Below are 19,746 nucleotides of genomic sequence, written 5' to 3'. Positions count from 1 at the left end.
GACCTAAATGTGAAGAGTAAAACTATAAAGTTATTAGAAGAAACTATAAAACAATATATTTTTACAAAAGATACAAAGAAACATACACAGAGTTTCAAAATCACAACCCATAAAAGAAAAAGTTTTCATTTTAATTACACTCAAATTAAAGATTTCTATTCAATAGAGCTCATCAAGGAAAATTTAATAGGGAGATGATAGAATGAGAGAAAATATTTGCGATGTCCAAATCTGACAAAGAATTGATATAAGTTTTTAAATGTTTCCAGTCAACAAGAAGAATACTCCAAGAGAAAACAGGCAGACTATAAGGAGGGAATTTACAAAAGAATAAAGCCTGAGGACAACCAATTAGCTCAATTGGTTAGAGCGCAGTGCTTTTAACAACAAGGTTGCCTGGTCGATCCCCACATGGGCCACTGTGAGCTGCGTCCTCCACAACTAGATTGAAACAATTAGTTGACTTGGAGCTATTGGGTCCTCAAAACGCATACTTAAATAAATAAAAGTTTAAAAAATAATAATAATAAAGCCAAAGTGCTAACAAGTATTTAAAGGGATGCTTCAAACCATGAGTAATCAGACAAAACTGCAGTAAGATATCACTTTTCACCCATCGAACTGACAAATATTAGAAATCCAAACCAATTCTTATGTATTCAATTAAAATCTCATTAACCACTCTGGATTTTAAAAGACTGACCATCTTGAAACTTTGCCGTATTGACAACATGGATGGATCTTGAGAATACCATGCTAAGTGAAATAAGTCAGAGGGAAAAGGACAAGAACCACGTGATTTCACTCATACGTGGGACATAAAACAAAAAGCAACAAATAAAATAAACAAACAAACTCACAGATACAAATAACAGAATGGTGGTTACCAGAGGGAAAGAGGGGTGGGGAGAGGGCTAAGGGTAAAGGGGGTCAGATATATGGTGATGGAAGGAGACTACACTTCAGGTGGTGAGCACACAATGGAGTATACAGATGTCGTATCATAAAGTTGTACACCTGAAATTTATATAATGTTATTAACCAATGTTACTGCAATAAACTTAATTTAAAATTGTTTTTAAAATTTAAAAAATATTGATCATCTTAAATGTTGGTGAGGGTGTGGAGGAATTAGAACTCTCATTCACTGCTGATGGGAATGTAAAGTGGAAAACACTTTGGAAAACAGTTTGGCAGTTTCACAAAAAGTGACACCTACACCTACATACAATCCAGGCATTCTACTCCTAGGTATTTTCCAAGAGAAATTAAAGCATATAGCCATACAAAGACTTGTACCTGAATATTCCTAGAAGCTTTATTTGTAATAGCCTAATGTTGGAAATAACCCAACTGTCCAACAGGTGAATGGATAAGCAGACTGATTACTTTTGATAATCAAATCAATAGTATTCAATAATAAAAAAGGAATGAACTCTAGATACACACAACAATATAGATGATCTCAAAATAATTATGTTAAGTGAAAGAAGCCAGACAAAAAGAGTACATTCTGTGTGATTCCGTTTACATAAAATTCTAGAAAATGCAAACTAGTCTGTAAGAGAAAGTAGATCAGTGGTTACCTAGGGGATGGGGAAAGGGCTCAAGGGAGGGATTACAGAGAGGTACAAGGAAACTTTGGGGAATAATGGATATATTCATTATCTTGATTACTGGTAGGGTTTCACAGGTGTATACATATGTCAACACTTAAATTGTACACTTTGAATTGTGCAATTTATTGTTTGGCAATTATGCCTCAATAAAGCTATTTTTAAAAATTGAAACAAAAAATCTTATTTTTCAGTGCCTATTTTATAAAAATAAAGCTATTTCAAACTCTACTGGTTGCACTGTTCCTAACAGGGGAAAAAAACCAAAAAAAACTTTATTAAGTTCAACCTATTCTAAGCACATATGAGTATTGCATTATAGACTGTCATTAAAACCCTAACATGTAGATACTATTATTACCTCCCTTCTCATTTTACAGATGAGGCAAATAGGTCAGAAAGAGCTTAGGTAACTTTCCCAAGGACACAAAGTTAGGGTCACAAAGCTGGTGCTCAAACTCAGGCAGTTTGGGCCCAGGGTCCATACTCAACTATGCTGCCTCTAGGTGGATGTTGACTGAAGAAGGTATGGTGGTAGCAGAACCCTTCCACACTGCTAATGGAAGTGGAGACTGGGACAGTCATTCTTAACAGCAAGCTTGTAGTACTTAGTCATATTAGGTATAAGTATACCCTATGACTCAGCAATTCCACTTGTGGAGATAGATATAAATACATAGACATAGGCAGAGGCAGAGATATATCTAACAAAGAAGTTTTCACAGGAGTGCATAATGAACCTTGTACGAAAATGTTCATTGCCACATTATTTGCTGTGGTAGAGAGCTGGAGGTGACATGGGTACTCATCAGTGGGATTCTGAGCAAGTACAATGTGGCGTGACTGATACTGCGGAGTACTGTGCAACAATAAATCTGATAATCACAGAACGTGAATGAATTTTTAAAACAGTGCTTACTGAAAATAAGTAAGATCAGAATGAAAGACATAACAAGATGCAATTTACATCAATTTAAAAGGTTTGTACACAAAACAATTCATATTTTGCAAAATCACAAACAGAAAATGAGCATTAAAGACATTGGAATGGTTGCCTTTTGAGGGAGGAGAGGACAAACAAGAAATGGGTATGGAAATAAGAGAGAACAGTTTTAAACATAAAAATAAGACATAGATTAATGAAGATACCAACAACTGTGTCATTAATTCATCCTCCACACCTGAGACCCTTATAGACAAAATACAGTGAGAGAGAAGAGATAACATTGCTGGAGCTCAGGAGTCAAGGTTTCCCTGCGGAATCTGGAAGCAAAGAAAGCCTGAAGAGTTGGAGCTGGGGGCAGGGGTGGGTGGTAGGTGGATGAGAGGGGATATCCTGGCTTTATCCTGCCCTCCAATCTCTTACCTACCATGGGCTGAATCCAGCCACAAGGCAATGAACACAGGAGCTTGGAAAACAAAAGCGTGTAGGGTTTAGCTCCCCGTGATGTAGGACAGAGTTTAGGAAGGGCTATAATTTGTTCTGAGATCACAAGGACCAAAGATGACTATGCAAAATCAAAACACACACACACACACACACACATACACACACACACACACCAATGCAAAGTTTCCACTGTATCATGTTTCTCTTTCTTCCTTTTCAATCCTCTATCAATCAACATCTTTCTCCCACCTTCCATGCCATTTTTCTTTCTCCCTCCCAATTTTTCTTTTGTCTCTCCTTATTTTTCTTTTGTCTCCTCTTCTACTTCTCCATCACTTCTCCACACTCTTTAACTACTCTATCTCCTAATATCTAGCTGACTTGCTTTCCTTGATCCTGCTTTTCCTGTGGTTTAAACTCCGAGAAGTGTCCTTGAGAAGCATCAGAAACAAAGCATCTGAATAAGAGCAAGAATGTGCCTTGCCCTGAATGGCAGACAGATCCGAGTGTGCTGGACCCCAGCCCTGCACTTCACCTACACTGACTTTTCATCTGTCCCCAACCTGTGCCTCCCTCCTAATTCCTTTTTTCTCCTCAGCACCTTTCTCTGCTTTCCCCCTCTCCCTGCCCTCCTCCCTTTATGGTACTCCAGTATCCCTGGTTCTCCTTTTACTTTCCTGATCATGTTCTCTCTGCTTCCATCAATTGCTTCTGTTTCTTTCTGCTCATAAATGATTGGTTCTCCTCAATGTTCAGACCTTAGCTCTTCATCTCCACCCTGTCAGTCAGATACGTGGAGCCACTTACCAACGGATTCTCTCCTTTGTGATTGCTCCGCAATCTGTGTTTTTGGCTATCAGGAGAAGACCCTCATTTCATTCATTCAACAAACATTTACTGAGTGCCCACCCCTAGGCTGGCTGGAGATACAGAGGTAAACAAGGTGAACTTCTATCCTCAAGGTTAAAGTACAGAGAAGACATGATGACAATACATGACATTGGGGACACATGGATGTCTGGAGGAAAGCTAAGGAAGGTTTCACAGAGGGGGTGAGCTTTTTTGAAGGATGAACAGGAATCCTCTGGTATTCCAGACTGAGGAATTAGTATGACAAAGACACCAAGGGATGAAATAGCACTGCGTGTTCTGGGAACAAGAGGTAGTTAGGTATTGACTAAAACTTGAATGGAGAAATTAGAAAATGAGGAAGAGGCAGGAGATGAAAGGCAGGAGTTTTTGTTCATTCTGAAAAGGGTTTGAACTTGACAGTGGGGGCAACAAAGAGCCAGTGACTTCTGGGGCAGGAGTGATGAGGTTGAGTTTTTTTGTATTGTACTCTTCCCTCCGTATAAGGGAAGAGGAGGAGCAGGAAGACCAGTCAGGACGATGGTGGTCTGGACCAAACTGGCAGCACGACAGGTGAAGAAAATCAGATGAATGTGAGTTTAGGAGGTAAAAACACCAACGTTGGTAACTAACTGGGTAAAGGGGGCTGCAGGAGAGGAAGAATCAAGCACGACTTCCATGATTCTGATAGGAGTGACAGAGTGAAACCATTCACTGGGATGACAAAGTTAGGAGGAGCAGGTTTGGACATTCTGATCTTGTGAGCTGCTCCATCCAGGCGGTAGCCGAACACTCTGATCTGAAGCTCCAGAAAGAGTCAGAGGTTGGATGTAATGGAAGCCGCAAGAGAGGTAGAATGGCTGGGCCAGTGGGCCAGAGACTATCTTGGACCCATCCGCAAGCGGGCCCTCGCTCTCCCTCCAGGTGGCACTAGAGCCCCGCGCTTCTGAGCCCTGGGTTCTGAGTCGCACGTGCTCGGAGAGTTCCGCTTTTCTCTGAACATGCTGGATTTAGCTGGGGATTCAAACCCTGAGCGGCCTCCAGAAAGCGTGTCCGAACCGTCCATGAGACCAGTACATGCGTGGCGGCTCAGGGACCTCAGGGCTGGTGGCGTGGTTGGTGTGACCACTGTCCCTCGGGCCGCCTCCAAGAACCAACGTGGGGAACTGGGATAGGGAAAGGCCCAGATAGGTTGTACCCAGAGCAAGCATGCATGGAAAGAGGGCCAACAGGCCGTGACACCCGACCCGCTAGGAACGGAATTTCCTGTCCCCCACGGCCACCCCCTCATGGGAAATGTGTCACGGACCCTTTAAGGATCCATCTCCCGGCCCTCCCCCACCCGGGACAGGCCGGGACACCTGGGACCTGACATTTGGCGTCTCCCAACGTGGGAGCTAAAAATAACCGCCGTGGGTTACTTTAGGCCATTGCTCCTCACGCACCCAGCGCCCGGCTCGTATGCAGTCTCAGGCCGCGAGAGTTCTCCCTCTGGCGAGTATACCCTCCTCTCGGACCTCACTTTCCAGACCTGCAGCGCAGGATTTTTAAGTCGCCTCTTCAGCCCCAAACTTTGGCTGGTGGGCAGAGTCTTCACACGGAGGGGACGAGTCCTTCTATACTCCAAGAAATTTTTCTCAAAACTTCCCAGCGGGAGGCTGGCGGGAACCCGAGGGGCGTGGCCTCGCTGGTCCACCCAATAACTAACTGGTGCCAAATTCTAAACTTCAGCCTTAGAAAGTGGGCGTGGTCTTCTGGGGTGTGCGGGCTCCTGGCCAATGGGTGTTGTGAAGGGCGTGGCCCGTGAGGGATGCGGGGGCTCCTCGGGTCTTTTCCCCCCCAGCCCGGCTCTGCCAGATCTTCCGAAGCCCTGCCACTCTCCGACTCCTTGACTTGTTGCTGTGGGTCCGCTAAACCCTCCCTCCGCACTTCGCACCGGGATCCCCGTCGAGCCCGCGCCCTCTGCTCGCCAAGCCGGACCGCAGACCCCCCCCAGTCTCCTCCCTCTTCTGCGGCTCCTGTGCCTCCAGCTCCTGAGACGAGATGCCGTCGGGCTTCCAACAAATCGGCTCAGAAGTAGGGTTCAGCATGCGGTGGCGGAACGGGGTCATGGGTCCCACTTTTCTCGGGCTGGGGTCGCAGTTGGGGTCAGCTAGGGGGCAGTCCCTGCGCAGGCGCAGGGGGTGGAAGTGGGGGCCTGGCTATTTACACTCCTCTGGACAACCCGTGACTGTCGGATTCCAGTCTCTACAAGTAGCTGAGTAGATCTGGGGGACTGTTCAGGAGCACGGGCCACAGTTGGATTTTGAGAGACCAGGGTTGGCCCCCTTCTCTAGTACAGCGCAAGTTGCGTCGGGATCAGGGACACCCTGTCCTCCATCCAGCTTGAGAAAGGATGGGCGGGTCTTGGCCTCTAGGAGCAGTCCGTCTGTCCCGACTCGCGGGAACTTTTTCGAGGACCAGAGCCTCTCTGTTGGCCCCCACCCCCACTCCTGGCCGGTCTTCAGGACGATGAACTTTCCCTTGGCCCCATGGTTGGTGGAGGGGCAGAGGAGTGGCATCCCCCCCACCCCCACCCCCAGCTCAGATTTCCGCTTGGAGACTGTCTGTGCTGCTGGCTAGCGACCGCCACCGCCCCTCACACCACCTTCCCGCCCCCATCCCTTGGGCACCGCTCTCCCCGGCAAAAGCCAGGCACGGCCCCCCGCCCTTCATCGGGGCTTAGAGGGGGAGGGAAGGCCAGGGCGGAGACTGAGAAGGCCACCGCAAGGGCCATAGGCCGGGAGGAATGACCGCGATGTCCTTTTTGGAATTGCTCGTCTTGAACCTGTTGGGGGCCTCCAGAAGCCAGTTGAGAAAACCCCCAGAGGGGAGGGAGGAAGACAGCAGCTGATGATGATAAGGCACTTGTCAGTTTTTTATAAAACCAGCACTAGCAGAGATACCCTTAACATTTGATTGTCACGCTTTCACTGACAGGTAGGCAAAGCAGGCAACATCGCCCCTATTTCCCCTAATTAGCATATAGGAAACCTAGGTTCAGAGTGGGGAAGTGACTTGCCCAAGGTCACACAAATCTGATTTGGGTCTTTTAAGGCCAAGCCTGTCCCAAGGTCACAGAGGAATTGTGAGACCTAGGTCCTCAAACATTTCTCTGCTGGCTGAACTCAAACATCCAGTTTCTCCACCATGCCCTGGTTACTGTGGGGTTCTTCCTGCTCCTGTTTACACTAAGATCTTTTGGCAGGTCCTAATACTACCCACTTTCCCTCACCCAACATGTTGGATGGAACCTAGTATCATAAAGTTCTGGCTGGGCCCTGGAGGAAGGAAAGAAACCACGATTCTATGTGACATGCCTCCTCTCTGTTTGGCCTTCCCAGGAAGGGGAACCCCCTCAGCAACAAGTCACTGGGACGCTGGTCCTCGCTGTATTCTCTGCTGTGCTTGGCTCTCTGCAGTTTGGCTACAACATTGGGGTCATCAATGCCCCTCAGAAGGTGAGGGACCTGCGGCTGGCAGAGTGGGGCTGCCCAAACAGAGAGGGCAGGGTAAGGCAGGGGTGAGCAGAGAGGGAAGGGTCTGCAGTGACTTACTCCTCTGCTGTCCCCCCAGGTGATTGAACAGAGCTACAATGAGACATGGCTGGGGAGGCAGGGGCCTGATGGACCAAGCTCCATCCCCCCAGGCACCCTCACTACCCTCTGGTCTCTCTCGGTGGCCATCTTTTCTGTGGGCGGCATGATCTCCTCCTTTCTCATCGGTGTCATCTCTCAGTGGCTGGGAAGGTATGGGGCTGGAGGGCAAGGGTTGGGAACAGGAAGGGAGCCATAGCACAGGCACCCTAACTCTCATAGCTCCACTATCTGCCTGCCAGGAAGAGGGCAATGCTGATCAACAACACCTTGGCAGTGCTGGGAGGTGCCCTCATGGGCCTGGCCAATGCTGCTGCCTCCTATGAGATGCTCATTCTTGGACGGTTCCTCATTGGCGCCTACTCAGGTACCCACAGGCACATGGCCCTGCCCAGTGCGCGGCTCTCCTTCACCATTCCTGGGTTTGCAGGGCAGGAGGGGAGGGGGCAGCTGCCTCAGCCCTGTCTTCTTCCCTCTGCCCAGGGCTGACATCAGGGCTTGTGCCCATGTACGTGGGGGAGATCGCCCCCACTCACTTGCGGGGCGCCTTGGGGACGCTCAACCAACTGGCCATCGTCATTGGCATTCTGATCGCCCAGGTGACTGGGCGTGGCCTCATGGGAGGATAGGCAGGGGATTGGGGTGGGTCTCCAGAGAACAGGCTAAATAGCCTACTTTCCTTCTCCCACAGGTGCTGGGTTTGGAGTCTATGCTGGGCACCGCCACCCTATGGCCACTACTCCTGAGCATCACAGTGCTGCCTGCCCTCCTGCAGCTCGTCCTGCTGCCCTTCTGCCCAGAAAGCCCTCGCTACCTCTACATCATCCGGAATCTGGAGGGGCCCGCCAAAAAGAGTAAGCTTCCACCCCATTTTGCTAGTGCCTGTTCCCCTCCCAGAACTTCTCCTTGCCCTCTCAGGCCTGACCCTTTTTACCTCCAGGTCTGAAGCGCCTGACAGGCTGGGCCGATGTGTCTGGAGCACTGGCTGAGCTGAAGGAGGAGAAGCGGAAGCTGGAGCGCGAGCGGCCACTGTCCCTGCTGCAGCTCTTGGGCAGCCGTACCCACCGGCAGCCCCTAATCATTGCAGTTGTGCTGCAGCTGAGTCAGCAGCTCTCAGGCATCAATGCTGTATGTATGCAGCAGCGTCTGGGAAGGGCAGGGTTAGGGAATAGCCCAAGAGGAGGGGAGAAGGGGACAAGCCCCCTCCCTTCAAACTCAGCATCAGTCCGGTTTGGTGTGGCTGCAGGGAGGAAGGAACATCCCTGTCATTCCCTTTTCTTCTCCCCCACTTCTAGGTTTTCTATTATTCAACCAGCATCTTCGAGACGGCAGGGGTAGGGCAGCCAGCCTATGCCACCATAGGAGCCGGTGTAGTCAACACAGTTTTCACCTTGGTCTCGGTAACTGCTGGCCTCTGGAATGGCCTCCACCATTGGCTTCACATCCCGTGGTTGTCTCCACCCACCCAACCCGTCCCAAATCCTGTTCCCGAAGCCCCTCCGCCCCACCAAGCCCTGACTCTCCCCATAGGTGTTCTTGGTGGAACGGGCCGGGCGCCGGACACTCCATCTCCTGGGCCTGGCGGGAATGTGTGGCTGCGCCATCTTGATGACTGTGGCTCTGCTTCTGCTGGTGAGGACTGTGAAATGGGAAGGGGACCAACAACCCAACCCCTGGGGACTACTCCAAGAGGCTCTGTGGCCAGCCAGGACCATGCCTCAACATACGTGCCTTTGATCCTGGAACCAGCTCATGTGCCAGGACCATTGTCTGTGCTCCCAAGGGACCCAGGCTGTACTTCCTCCCACTCTGGAAAGAAACTGGAGCACAACTCTGGCAGCCAGGAAGGAGAGGCACTCTCCAGCCCCAGGAACAAACATTCCTAAGGACTCAGCTTTCGAACCAAGGGGGAATTGACCATTTTAATAGCTGAAAGTCCATAACATTCCTTCTGCCTTGAATCAGCATAGGGCAACTAGCTGAATGTCAGTGCTCAGAAATGTTCAAGGGCCTGTTCCAACCTAGGGTGGCAGACCCCGCCCTCCCTGCCATGAGCTACTGGAAAGGGTAGATTTCAGTTCTCTGGGTTAAGGGCAAAGGAAAATTGAGAAAGACCTGACCTGAATTCCCACCCTCCCTGTTTGGCCCCCAGGAGCGGGTTCCAGCCATGAGCTATGTCTCCATCGTGGCCATCTTCGGCTTTGTGGCATTCTTTGAGATTGGCCCTGGCCCCATCCCTTGGTTCATCGTGGCCGAGCTCTTCAGCCAGGGTCCCCGCCCAGCAGCCATGGCTGTGGCTGGTTTCTCCAACTGGACATGCAACTTCCTCATTGGCATGGGTTTCCAGTATGTTGCGGTAGGTGGCCTGGCCCTGTCCCAAGCTCCCATACCATAGGCCAGAAGGGGACAACTCACAGCTAGCTCACTGGCTTTCCAGTCAGGTACTCCCCCAGTCCACAAACTACTGGTCTGGGGATCACTTTGTTGGACCACATGGGCCCTGAAGACTACCTGCTCCACTAGAATCAAAGGAAAGAAGGGAGCTGAACTAGATCGCATAGCAACACAGGTGTCTTCAAAACAAACTAGTGGTATAACTTATTTAGACTAGGAATAAAAATTAATTATAGACTTCATATTAATATTGTGAACAGTTGGGAATCCACTCTGAGTGCAGTAACTCAGGATGGTTAAGAGGGCAAAAAACTATAGGAGAGTTGGGGTTCAGAGAATCCTTTTTTCACTAAATTTTCATTCCTGGTAATTTCCATTGCCCTGCAAAGGAGCCACCTGCTTTCTGCAGTATCCCAGCTCCTTATGAGGGACTCTAGCTCCTGGCTTGCCTGAAATCACCCCTTCTCTCCCCTTACCTCTGTCAACACCTCTTTCTCTGCCTGTCCCAGGATGCTATGGGTCCCTACGTCTTCCTTCTATTTGCGGTCCTCCTGCTTGGCTTCTTCATCTTCACCTTCTTAAAAGTGCCTGAAACCCGAGGCCGGACCTTTGACCAGATCTCAGCCGCCTTCCACCGGACACCCTCTCTTTTAGAGCAGGAGGTGAAGCCCAGCACCGAACTTGAGTACTTAGGGCCAGATGAGAATGACTGAGGGGCCAGGCAGGGGTGGGAGAGCCAGTTCTATGTCCCCAGAGACCCCTCCTTTCCTCTGCAGCACTTTAACCCTCTCTTCCCCATCACTTCCAGGGTAGAGAAAGCCCCTGCAGCCTGGTGGAATTGGGAAGCTGGAGGGAGAGGTGGTCTGAGCAGCCCCTCATTCCCCTCATGTGACTCTCTTGGATTATTTATGTGTTGTGGTTATGCTGTGGCCATCAGGGTGGGCCAGTCTCCCCTCCCATCCCCTTTGTCCTTCCTCCATAGCCCACACCATCCCCAGCCCCAGCCCCACCCCGCCTAAGCTCCAGAATACTTTTCACTCTCTGGAGAGACAGGGTATTAGAGGGAGGAAGGGCTCTAGGACTGACTTTAGTGGGGGTTAACAGAAGCACAGAACAGGAACGGAGCAGGACTGGAGAAGTTTCCTGCCACTTTGGACTCCTCTCACTCTCTGGCACTTCCTCTGAATTCTTGCCTCATAGAATGTGGGTGAAGAGGGTTCTGTTTTCACCCCTCCATGGCAAAGGACGCACCCTCCCAAGGTCTAACCTCACCTCTCTCACAGCAGGCTCAGTCTTCTCATTCAACCTTCCAGGCAAGAGAGAACATGTGCCCATATGTGATGAGAGGAAGGGACAGCAAGCTCCCGCCTCTAGACTTAGGGCTCCAGGCCCTACCCCAACTGCTTCCCAAGGCTGCCAAGTGGGGGCCCCAGCTCTTTTGTGCTCTCCCATCCTGGAAGGGTGTTGTACCCGCAGGCTTTTGACCAACTAAGGGAAAGAGGGATTTGAAAGGCTGCCTGTAAACACTGGGCTGGGAGGAGCCTTCAGATATTTTTGTATATGTTTAAAAAAGAAGGGTTAGGGAGAAGAAACTGAAAGTCTGTTGTACTAAATGTAAATATATAGATACGTATATAAAGTCAATGTATGAGACAAGTGTCCTGTTGTGGAGGCATTCAAGGACAGGCTCAGACAGGCACCATAACTTCCCCTCTCTCCTCTACCTCCCTCTATCCTGCTTCAGCTTGAGGCTGAAGAATCGTCTGGATGCTGTCACTCATGCCCTCACTTATATTTTTAGTCATTGCTTTTAATAGTAAATGCTAATAAGTAGCTGCAAGTGCCAGACTGTTCTTGGCACTTTACAAAACATTCATTCTGCAAAGGAAATATTATCCCCATTTTACAGATGGGAAAAATGATTCTCACAGGGATGAAAGCACTTGTTCAGAGCTGCACAGCTAGAAACATGGGAACAAGGATTCAAGACCCTGCCCCGCCCTGCCCACTACCCCACATCCTCCTCCTCCCCACCTTCACCAACAAGTTACCCGCAATTCTCAGAACAGAAAAGAGGCAGAGACCAAGACAACAGAAAAGCCTGTTTTTGTTTTTACTGGAGGCTCAGGTGGCACATGACAGTTCATAAAATGGCTTCAGAGGTTGGAGGTAGAGGGGAAACAAAAAATAAACTGGGATGGGAAAGAAAAACAACCAGGAGGAGATAACAGCTGGCTAGTTCCTTCTCAGCCTGAATTAGGGGAGGGAGTTGGTGCCTCTGAACAAAAAGGATGGATCTCTTCCTTCAACCCTTGGTAGGGGAAAGAGAAAAAAAAAAAAAAAAGCAAAAGGCTGTTGCTTTGGCCCTCCTGAGTCTCAAGGAAAAGGGGGAAAAGCCGGTGTTCTGATGTCATGAATTATGGGAAAAGGGGGTGGGGGGTACTGGGTAGGGTATAGGTCAGTTGGAAAAACTGGCAGATTACCTGAGAGAGAAAAAGAAATAGACAAGTCATGACTATCGACTTATCAGGACCCAGTTCCCCATCCTCTTGGATCCCCCATCCCACCCCCAACACACCCCAGGAGCAGCCACTCACCAGATGGTAGCTCTGGGTGTCCTTTGAGTTGGAATCACTCCAGTATGGTGGTGGTGGGGTCCCCACTATTGATGGGGGCTGAGGTCTAGAGAGAACAGGGGTGATCAGTTGATACCCTCCTGTTCTTTAGGGCCCCCCAACTTCACCCTTCTCCCACCTTTTCTCTTCCCACTTCCATAGCCCCTTCCTATTCCTCCCTCAATTCACATTCACAGCTAGTGCTGTGGCTCCAAGCAGAGCAGAGAGGGGAGTCTGCATGGGGTGACACAGGCTTGATTGCCTCTACTGGGGTTTCCTATGGGTGGGGGTACCTGCTAGAGGTGGACCCAGCAGTATACTGGTTCTTTGGTGTCAGGCTGCATGAAAGAGGATTGGAAGGGGGCAGGGCCAGGAGAAGGGGAAACAGGGATAGAGAGGGAAGGGAAGGGGAAAGGATAGAAAGGAGAGGGGGAAGAAGGGAGAGGGGGATGTTGGCCTCATGGCAGACAGACAGTCCAAGGTCCTTACTTCCTGGGCTGTGGGCTGCCTGGGTCCAGGGGGCTGCTGCCTTCGCCGCTGGAAGTAGGGGCGGTTTCGTGGGCGCTGGGGCTCAGGCCGGGAACCATCAGTGGGACCTTGGCTGGGCTTGGTCTCGCCATCCCCACCTTCTGTGGTAGGCTGCTGGGGTGGCCTGGGGCGGAAAGGCCTGGGGAGAGAAGTGGGGACCCTGAAGGTAGTCCAGTGTAGACCACTTCCCTCCCTCCGTCCGTCTTTCCCTCCCCTCTTCCCTCCCTCCCAGGACTCCCCTAGCAGAGGTGGACCAGTCAGCTTCCCCTTCCCCAGGAGCCAGGCTTCCAGCCACAGGGGTACCTGCTTCCCCAGGGCACCTTTGCAGTAATCTCTCAGCTACCCAGCCCCCCTCACCACTAGCTTCACGCTTGTCTAACAGCTTAGCTCTTCCCCCTTCTCATCCCCCCTACCCAAAACTGGATGGTAAAGGGGAAGATAAGGCCCTGGAAAGGGAGTCTTACCTTCGGTACCTAGGCCGGAATCTGGGAGGGGGCACCCGCTCATCTCCCTGCTGTTGGTCCCCCTCCAATGGGGCTGTCTCTTTAGGTTCCACCCCATCAGTGCCCTGGGAACATACAGAGGCCCTGGTGAGCTGGGGAAACAGCAACTGCCCTGGACCCAGATGTCCACAGCTCTTCCCAACCCTCGGTTCCACTTCCTCTGGGGACTCTGCTCTCTCTCCTCACCAACTCCCAGTTGGGTAGTTGGTTCCACATTTCCAGTTCCCCTCACCTCTATAGGCTGTTGCTGGTTGGGGGGCCTTGGGCCTCGCACAAAGCGACGGCGATAAAAGAAGGGTGGTGGGCGCCGTCGTCTGGGCCTCTGCCCAGGGTCTTCAGCTCGCTCCCCTTCACTGCCTGGTTCTGTCCCACCTGATGGAACCTCTGCCACCATGGGTGGTGGGGCAGCTGGGCGAGGGCGGGGGATGAATCGGCGGAACCTACGTCGATTAGGGGCATAGCGACTGCCCTTTACTGGCACACCCCCGGGCCCAGTTACATTAGCAGCTTCTGCACCCTGGAAAGGAGGTAGGGAGAAATTGCTCCAACAACCAACATACAATATGCCCCAAATGGCTCAAATCATTAGTCTCCCCCTTCTTCCAGCTCAATCCCCTCTCCAGCTTTCCTTCAGCTCCTCTAACTTCTACTCCTTTCCACTCTCCCCCAGGGGGGCAATGGCATTTTTGGACCCTTCTAGGGGGGGTCACCTCTGCAACCTGTCCTCTTGAAATAGCTACTATTGAACTCCCTGAGTTTAACACTGTTGAAGAAGGTATGGATAGAGAAAGGTCTGGCAGTAATTGTCCATCTTACTACACAGAGAGCTGACTCCAAGAGAGCCTGGGGAGAGGGTCCCATGGGGAGAAGAGACATAGAAGTGCTTGGTAAACTACAAAGAAACCCAGGTACTATTGAGTGATGACAGGAACACAGTCTTTAGGACCTTCCTCAGAGCAGCCAGAATGTTAAAGATGACAAAGTCTGGGTGAGAACACAGTCTTGCCTAAAGGGCCAGAAAAGCTGGCGTCAGAAGGGCCAAAGCCTGGGATGACCTTCAGGCCACCATCCTACCAGCTTGGTCAACTCTATATCCCATCGTGGGCCCCCAAACCTTCTCTCCTTCCACGACATCAAACTCCACAGTCTCCCCATCTCCAACGCTGCGCAGAAACTTCCTGGGGTTGTTTCTTTTAATAGCTGTCTGGTTAGGGGAAAGGCCATGAGAAAGGTGAGATGAACAAGCCGAGTCTTTCTCATCCCTGCTGGGCCCACCACCCAATTTCATTCTTGTCACCATTTTGCGGGCTTGTGGGCTGGGGCTGGAGGGTGAGGCAAGGAGAAGGTAGTTAGCGTTTAGTAGGGGAAAAGCCATAAACTAGGGGCCTCCGGAACAACAATGCATTTCACTGTCCCAAGGACACACTCCCCCCTCCTTCTACCCCGCAGGGATTTCAGAAAGGGAAGAAACATGAACTCAGAAGCAAAACAAAAAGCAGAGACAGTCTTAAGTTGCAAAGTGGGTAAAATGTACTGTGCTTCTTACCTCAATCCCACTGAGCGCTCTTTCCACCAAACCCAGTGGTTCTCAAACTGTGGTGTGCATCAGAATCACCTGGAGAGCTTGTTAAAAGATTGCTGGCCCCTCCCCCAAGTCTGACTGATTCAGTAGGTCTGGGGTGGGGGCCTTCAAATTGGATGTCAGGTGCTGCTGCTGCTGCTGCTGCTGGTGCAGGGACCACACTTTGAGAACCACTGCACCCAAGTATCTCTAGCCTGTGAACATTGCCTGTGATTCATTCCTGTGGTGTTAATAGGTCCCAGTAGGTAGTGAGCATGCCATGTCCAGAGGGCAGCACATATATTTCTTAGAGACAACCCAACACCTGGGGCCAATGGCAGTTAATTCAGGCACCCGATGCAGATGGGGAGGGAAACTATTTCCTGGTGGGCATGCTGTTGTGAGGTAAAAGCTGAAGAAGCATAATCTGCGCTGCTAAGGATTATGGAAAAAGTCTTCGAAGAGAGGGCAGGGTTCTCCCCTCAGAAAGCCAACCTAGCTCTTACCTGGTGAACAAAGACATCCTCCTTGGTGTCATTCCTGCAGAACAGGATGGGTCATTAGGGAGTGACTGGTGAGATGCTCATCTCCCCTGCGGTTTCCCTAGCTGCCCATTCTTAAAATTGGTAGGCACATCTTCTCCAGTCCTTCCATGGCTGCTTGGGGGTAGACAGGGACCCCAGAAACTGGTATGAAATATACCTAAAACCTTGGTGTAAAACCTGGGCTTCAAGAACTTGTACCCAAACTTTATTCTCAGCCTCAGCCTGGAGGTGAACCCCAGGGTTAGGCCCCCTTTCAACACATCAAGTAACCAAGGGTGATAGAAGATAATATTCGATCACTATCACTACCTGTCTACTGCCCAAGTTTATCCTAGATCCCAGTGTGGGGGAGGGGAGGTTTTCCTTCAGAACCTTCCAGGAGTCCTCAGTTTCCAGAATTAAGAGAGGGGCCCTTCTCTAGAACAAGTGTTCTGACTTTAAAGCGTTTGGATCTGCACAAAGGTCAGCCTGCTAAGAGGGAATGAGGGCCTCCCAGGAGGGCTGAGCTGGGCAGGGTGCCCGGGCTGGGAAAGGGCCCACAGGGGGAGACCTGGCTCTGCTCAGAATGGGCCACTGGGGCCCCTCCCAGTGCTGGGAGTGGGTGGGGCTGCCAAAGAGAAGGAAGGCAGCAGCCTCTGGCTGGGCTGGCTCCTTCCCCAATCCCCACCGGCCTCAGTCCCATCAGGTGGGGGGTTCAAATGAGCCAAGAGCTCTCTAAGATGAGCTGTAAGAGTGCTATGAGAGCAGCTATGTGCTCTCTGAAACAGGAAATGAGTGAGGCCTGAAGCCCTGGGGCGTAGAGAGCAGGTACATTCTGCCCCTAAAGTGAGGTAAACTAAACCAGAAGGTGAGACAGGAGCTGGGAGGGTCAAAGCCAGGTTTGCCAACTTCCTAGATCGTTAACCCTCCATTGCCCTTGAAGATGAGGAGGCTTCATCTTGCCCACGTATGTGCTGCGATTCAAGACTTTCAATCAGCATCAGCTGGACATTGCAACCATGTGCCTTGGCAGGGGTAGAGATGAGGTTGGGAAGGTGTCCAGTCCCACAGGCCAGTTTGGAAGACACCCCTTCCGCCCCCTCCCTGGGTTTCTCATATACCTGTTGATGAATCCGTAACCATTCCGGACGTTGAACCATTTGACAGTGCCCAGGACTTGGATTGCTGTCAGGCAGAGATGCAGTCGGGTAAGACAGGGGAGGAAGAGATGGAGTTGGACTCAGTTTTGAGACACTCCAATATCTAACCTACCTCCCTATTACCTAGTAAACTTAACTTCAAGTGGAAGTGACCAGACAGTGAAGTTCAGGCTTTTAAAACCCTTCCAACTCTAAGGTATGGTCCTCATAGCCTACAAATCCACGCCCTTCACCTAGAACCCTATACTCACCTGGTCCACAAAGCCTCTTCTAAGGGCTTTTCTAGACCTCTTAACGTAAGGGTCCCTGGTCTGCTTCCAGGGCTTGGAGATTTACCTAGTACTAACCCAAGTCAACTAGACCAAGTCTCCTGCCCCGGGGGCGTGGCCAGACCCTGAGGTTTATCCTCCACCTCAAGGGCCTAGCTGAACCTGCCGACCACGCCCTCTCGCCCAGGAAGAATTTCCCACCAGGGGAACCTACTTTGGTCCACTGCCCCCAGCCCAGTTAGTCGTTTGAGCCTCAGGACCAGACCCACCTTTGACTTTCCGGACCCCGCCGGGCTCCACGATACCCCTCCCCCAGCCCGCCGACCCCTTAGAACCGCCCTGGCACGAGTACCCCCTCACCCAGCACCGGCTTCTCCGCCTGACTTCGGGCTGGGAGTGCGGGGGTCCCTGAGGCCGCCGTCGCCGGGTTGCCAGAGTTGCGGGGGCCCGGCGCCGAGGGAGTCCCAGCAGCGGAGCCCAAGGCGGCTCCAACCCCGCCGCCGCCCGCCCCGCCGCCTGCTTTCTGTGGCTCCCCTGCCGGCACCGGTACCACCACCGCTACCACCCCTGCCGCCGTGGCTGGCACCGTCGCTGCGGGGGTCGCTGTAGCCACCGCTGCCGCCTCCACCTCGCTCATCCCGCCGGGTCCAGTACCGGCCCCCGCCGCCACCTCCGCCGCCACCGCCCCGGCCCCTCCCCCTGGCTCGAGAACTCGCCGCCTGGCTCGGTCCTCGCGCCCCAAGCCTCGCCCGCACGCCGGCAGCAGGCGCTGAACCGAGGCCAATCGCAGCCCGCAGCTGCGGCGCGCGCAGGCCCCGCCTCCCGGCCACAGGCCAATCCTAGCGGGGCAGCTCCCTGGCCCGCAAGCCGACCCCGCCTCTCGAACTTCACGCCGCGGCCTATGCCCCCTCCCGCAGCCCTGTAAGTACACCTGGGCCCCGCCCGATGTTGTCACGTGACAGCCCACAGCCCTACCCATTGGCCGACGGCCCTTTTCCCCCTCCCCCCTCCGCCCCTTTCCACCCGCCGCGGGAAATCAAACAGGTTGGTGGAGCCCCAACCGCCACCTGGCCTGTGCGCGAAGGGCGGGGCGGGGCGGGGCGGGGGAGGCACAGCTCCAAGGTTGCCCCTAACGACCCGGAGTCCAAGGTGGGGGCGGACCCCGCAGCCTCCGTTCTGGCTGTGAGCGGCACCGCTCACCGCCACCCTCGAGACCGCCTGGCCCGCACGCTGCCGGCTGTGGACGCTTTCTCCTAGCCCGCCCCCACCCCCTCTCCAAAGGATGCCCGCACAACCCTGGCTGCGGTATCCACCCACGGAGCAAGTTGGAAGGTGCAGCATGACGACTTTCCCAGCTCATGGTTGCTTTCACAAGCTGGGAATTCTCACTTTTGTTTTTAAGGTAAAATTTACATATAACAAAATGCACAACTCTTCGCTGACTTTTGATTAAACTCATTCATGCAGGTAGTCAATAACCTAATCAAGGTGTTCTTTCCCCGCCCTCGTAAGTTCCCTCGAGCCCCTTGCAAGCAATCCTAGGCTCCTGGCAAACTATCGCAGTTTTGATGTCTACCACCTTAGATTAGTTTCAGGGTCCATCGTGCTGGGCGCTGTGGTCTCTCCAGCTCCCTGGCTGCTCCCTCCGCCTTCTTTATTTTCTCCAAGTAGCCAGGCTTTTCCGACTCAAGGCCTTTGCACAGGTGGTTTCCTCTCCCTGAATGTGTCCTTCGTGTCTCTCAGGGTGACTTCTTCAAATACCAGCTTACGTTTCACTCCTATCACATCATCTTTTATTTTTCTCATGGCATTTTTGAAACCATGGGAGTATCCTGTTCATTTGCTTCTTTATTCTCTCCCCGCTTCCCCTCCCCAACGCTAGACGGTGAACTCCACAGCAATAAGAACTTTGTGGTTATGCCTGACGCCTGGAACAGTGTCAGGCACAATATAGGTTCTCCATATTTCTTGAATAATAAATGGCCGGCATTCCACAGAGGAGAAAGACTGAGGCCGGTGCGAAGCTTGCCTCGGGTTTCTCGGGAGTCTGGGAGGTCCGGTCAGAGAGCCGCAAACTCTCTCCCAGAAAAATGAAGCTCAAGAAGTCGCTCCTCCCGAGTGCCGCCTCCACGACCTCGGGAGGACTCGGCCGGCGCTGGACAGCGTATATTTTTAGCCAGGACAGAGTACCCCGGGGCAGCGCACGTGCCCCTATGCGCCGCTCCGCCCCACGTGCGCTTCCCCAGTCCTGGTGTCCTCCGCCAGTCCCCGCCTCCGCTCTCCAGCCGCAGCCGCGGCCAATCCCTGTGCCCGCGCGCCCTCTCCCGGCGATTCCCGGGGGCCGCAGACACCCGCCTCCTGGCATCCTTCAATCGGCTAGCCCTCTCACCCCAACCTTCTGACTGTTTCGGAGTTGAGGATTCTGTTTCCCAGGGCATCAGGCACAACGGACAGAAAAAGAGAAAAGATGAGAAGACAACTAAATTACTAGGTGAGGCGATGAAGAATACAGATATTGATCACCTTCCCTTAGACTGTTAAGGACTGATTTACCTGTGCCCAGCCCTGAGCTCAAGGGATGCCAGAAACAGGAGACTAAGGCTGGGGAAAGGCAAGCAAGATAGCTTACAGTGTGACCCTGGCAACAAAAGAATTGCGTGGATGGTACAGAGGGACGGTACAGGTGTGGACTGGTTAACTAT

At 52.0% G+C, this 19,746-nt stretch overlaps 2 protein-coding genes across 5 annotated transcripts; one reads left to right on the top strand and one right to left on the bottom strand.

Annotated features, from left to right (window-relative positions):
- The first annotated feature begins 5,635 nt into the window (after nt 1–5,635).
- Nucleotides 5,636–12,256, top strand: SLC2A4 (solute carrier family 2 member 4). Of its 3 annotated transcripts, none has more exons than XM_081029722.1 (12): nt 5,636–5,931; nt 7,239–7,355; nt 7,471–7,643; nt 7,733–7,857; nt 7,974–8,089; nt 8,182–8,344; nt 8,431–8,618; nt 8,786–8,890; nt 9,021–9,122; nt 9,643–9,846; nt 10,394–10,546; nt 10,693–12,206. In XM_081029722.1, the coding sequence occupies exons 1-12, from the start codon at nt 5,899–5,901 to the stop codon at nt 10,774–10,776; spliced, it is 1,563 nt and encodes a 520-aa protein (XP_080885848.1). In that variant the 5' UTR covers nt 5,636–5,898; the 3' UTR covers nt 10,777–12,206. The 3 variants fall into 3 exon arrangements, with proteins under 3 accessions (XP_080885848.1, XP_080885849.1, XP_080885850.1); XM_081029724.1 differs by lacking the exon at nt 5,636–5,931 and adding an exon at nt 6,698–6,834; XM_081029723.1 differs by having other exon boundaries at nt 10,394–12,256.
- On the bottom strand, nt 11,967–19,189 carry YBX2 (Y-box binding protein 2). Of its 2 annotated transcripts, none has more exons than XM_081029747.1 (9): nt 18,624–19,189; nt 16,737–16,800; nt 15,598–15,631; nt 14,645–14,852; nt 13,763–14,047; nt 13,492–13,595; nt 12,989–13,166; nt 12,482–12,566; nt 11,967–12,367 (listed from the first exon to the last, which is right to left on the bottom strand). In XM_081029747.1, the coding sequence occupies exons 2-8, from the start codon at nt 16,756–16,758 to the stop codon at nt 12,516–12,518; spliced, it is 882 nt and encodes a 293-aa protein (XP_080885873.1). In that variant the 5' UTR covers nt 16,759–16,800; nt 18,624–19,189; the 3' UTR covers nt 11,967–12,367; nt 12,482–12,515. The 2 variants fall into 2 exon arrangements, with proteins under 2 accessions (XP_080885873.1, XP_080885872.1); XM_081029746.1 differs by lacking the exon at nt 18,624–19,189 and adding an exon at nt 17,405–17,934 and having other exon boundaries at nt 14,645–14,734.
- Between the last annotated feature and the right edge of the window lie 557 nt (nt 19,190–19,746).

The sequence above is a fragment of the Rhinolophus hipposideros genome, assembly GCF_964194185.1.
Source record: "Rhinolophus hipposideros genome assembly, chromosome: 20".
In the NCBI taxonomy this organism is placed as follows: Eukaryota; Metazoa; Chordata; class Mammalia; order Chiroptera; family Rhinolophidae; genus Rhinolophus; species Rhinolophus hipposideros.
The sequence above is the reverse complement of the archived record's forward strand: the minus strand, read 5'-3'. Positions and strand labels throughout refer to the sequence as shown.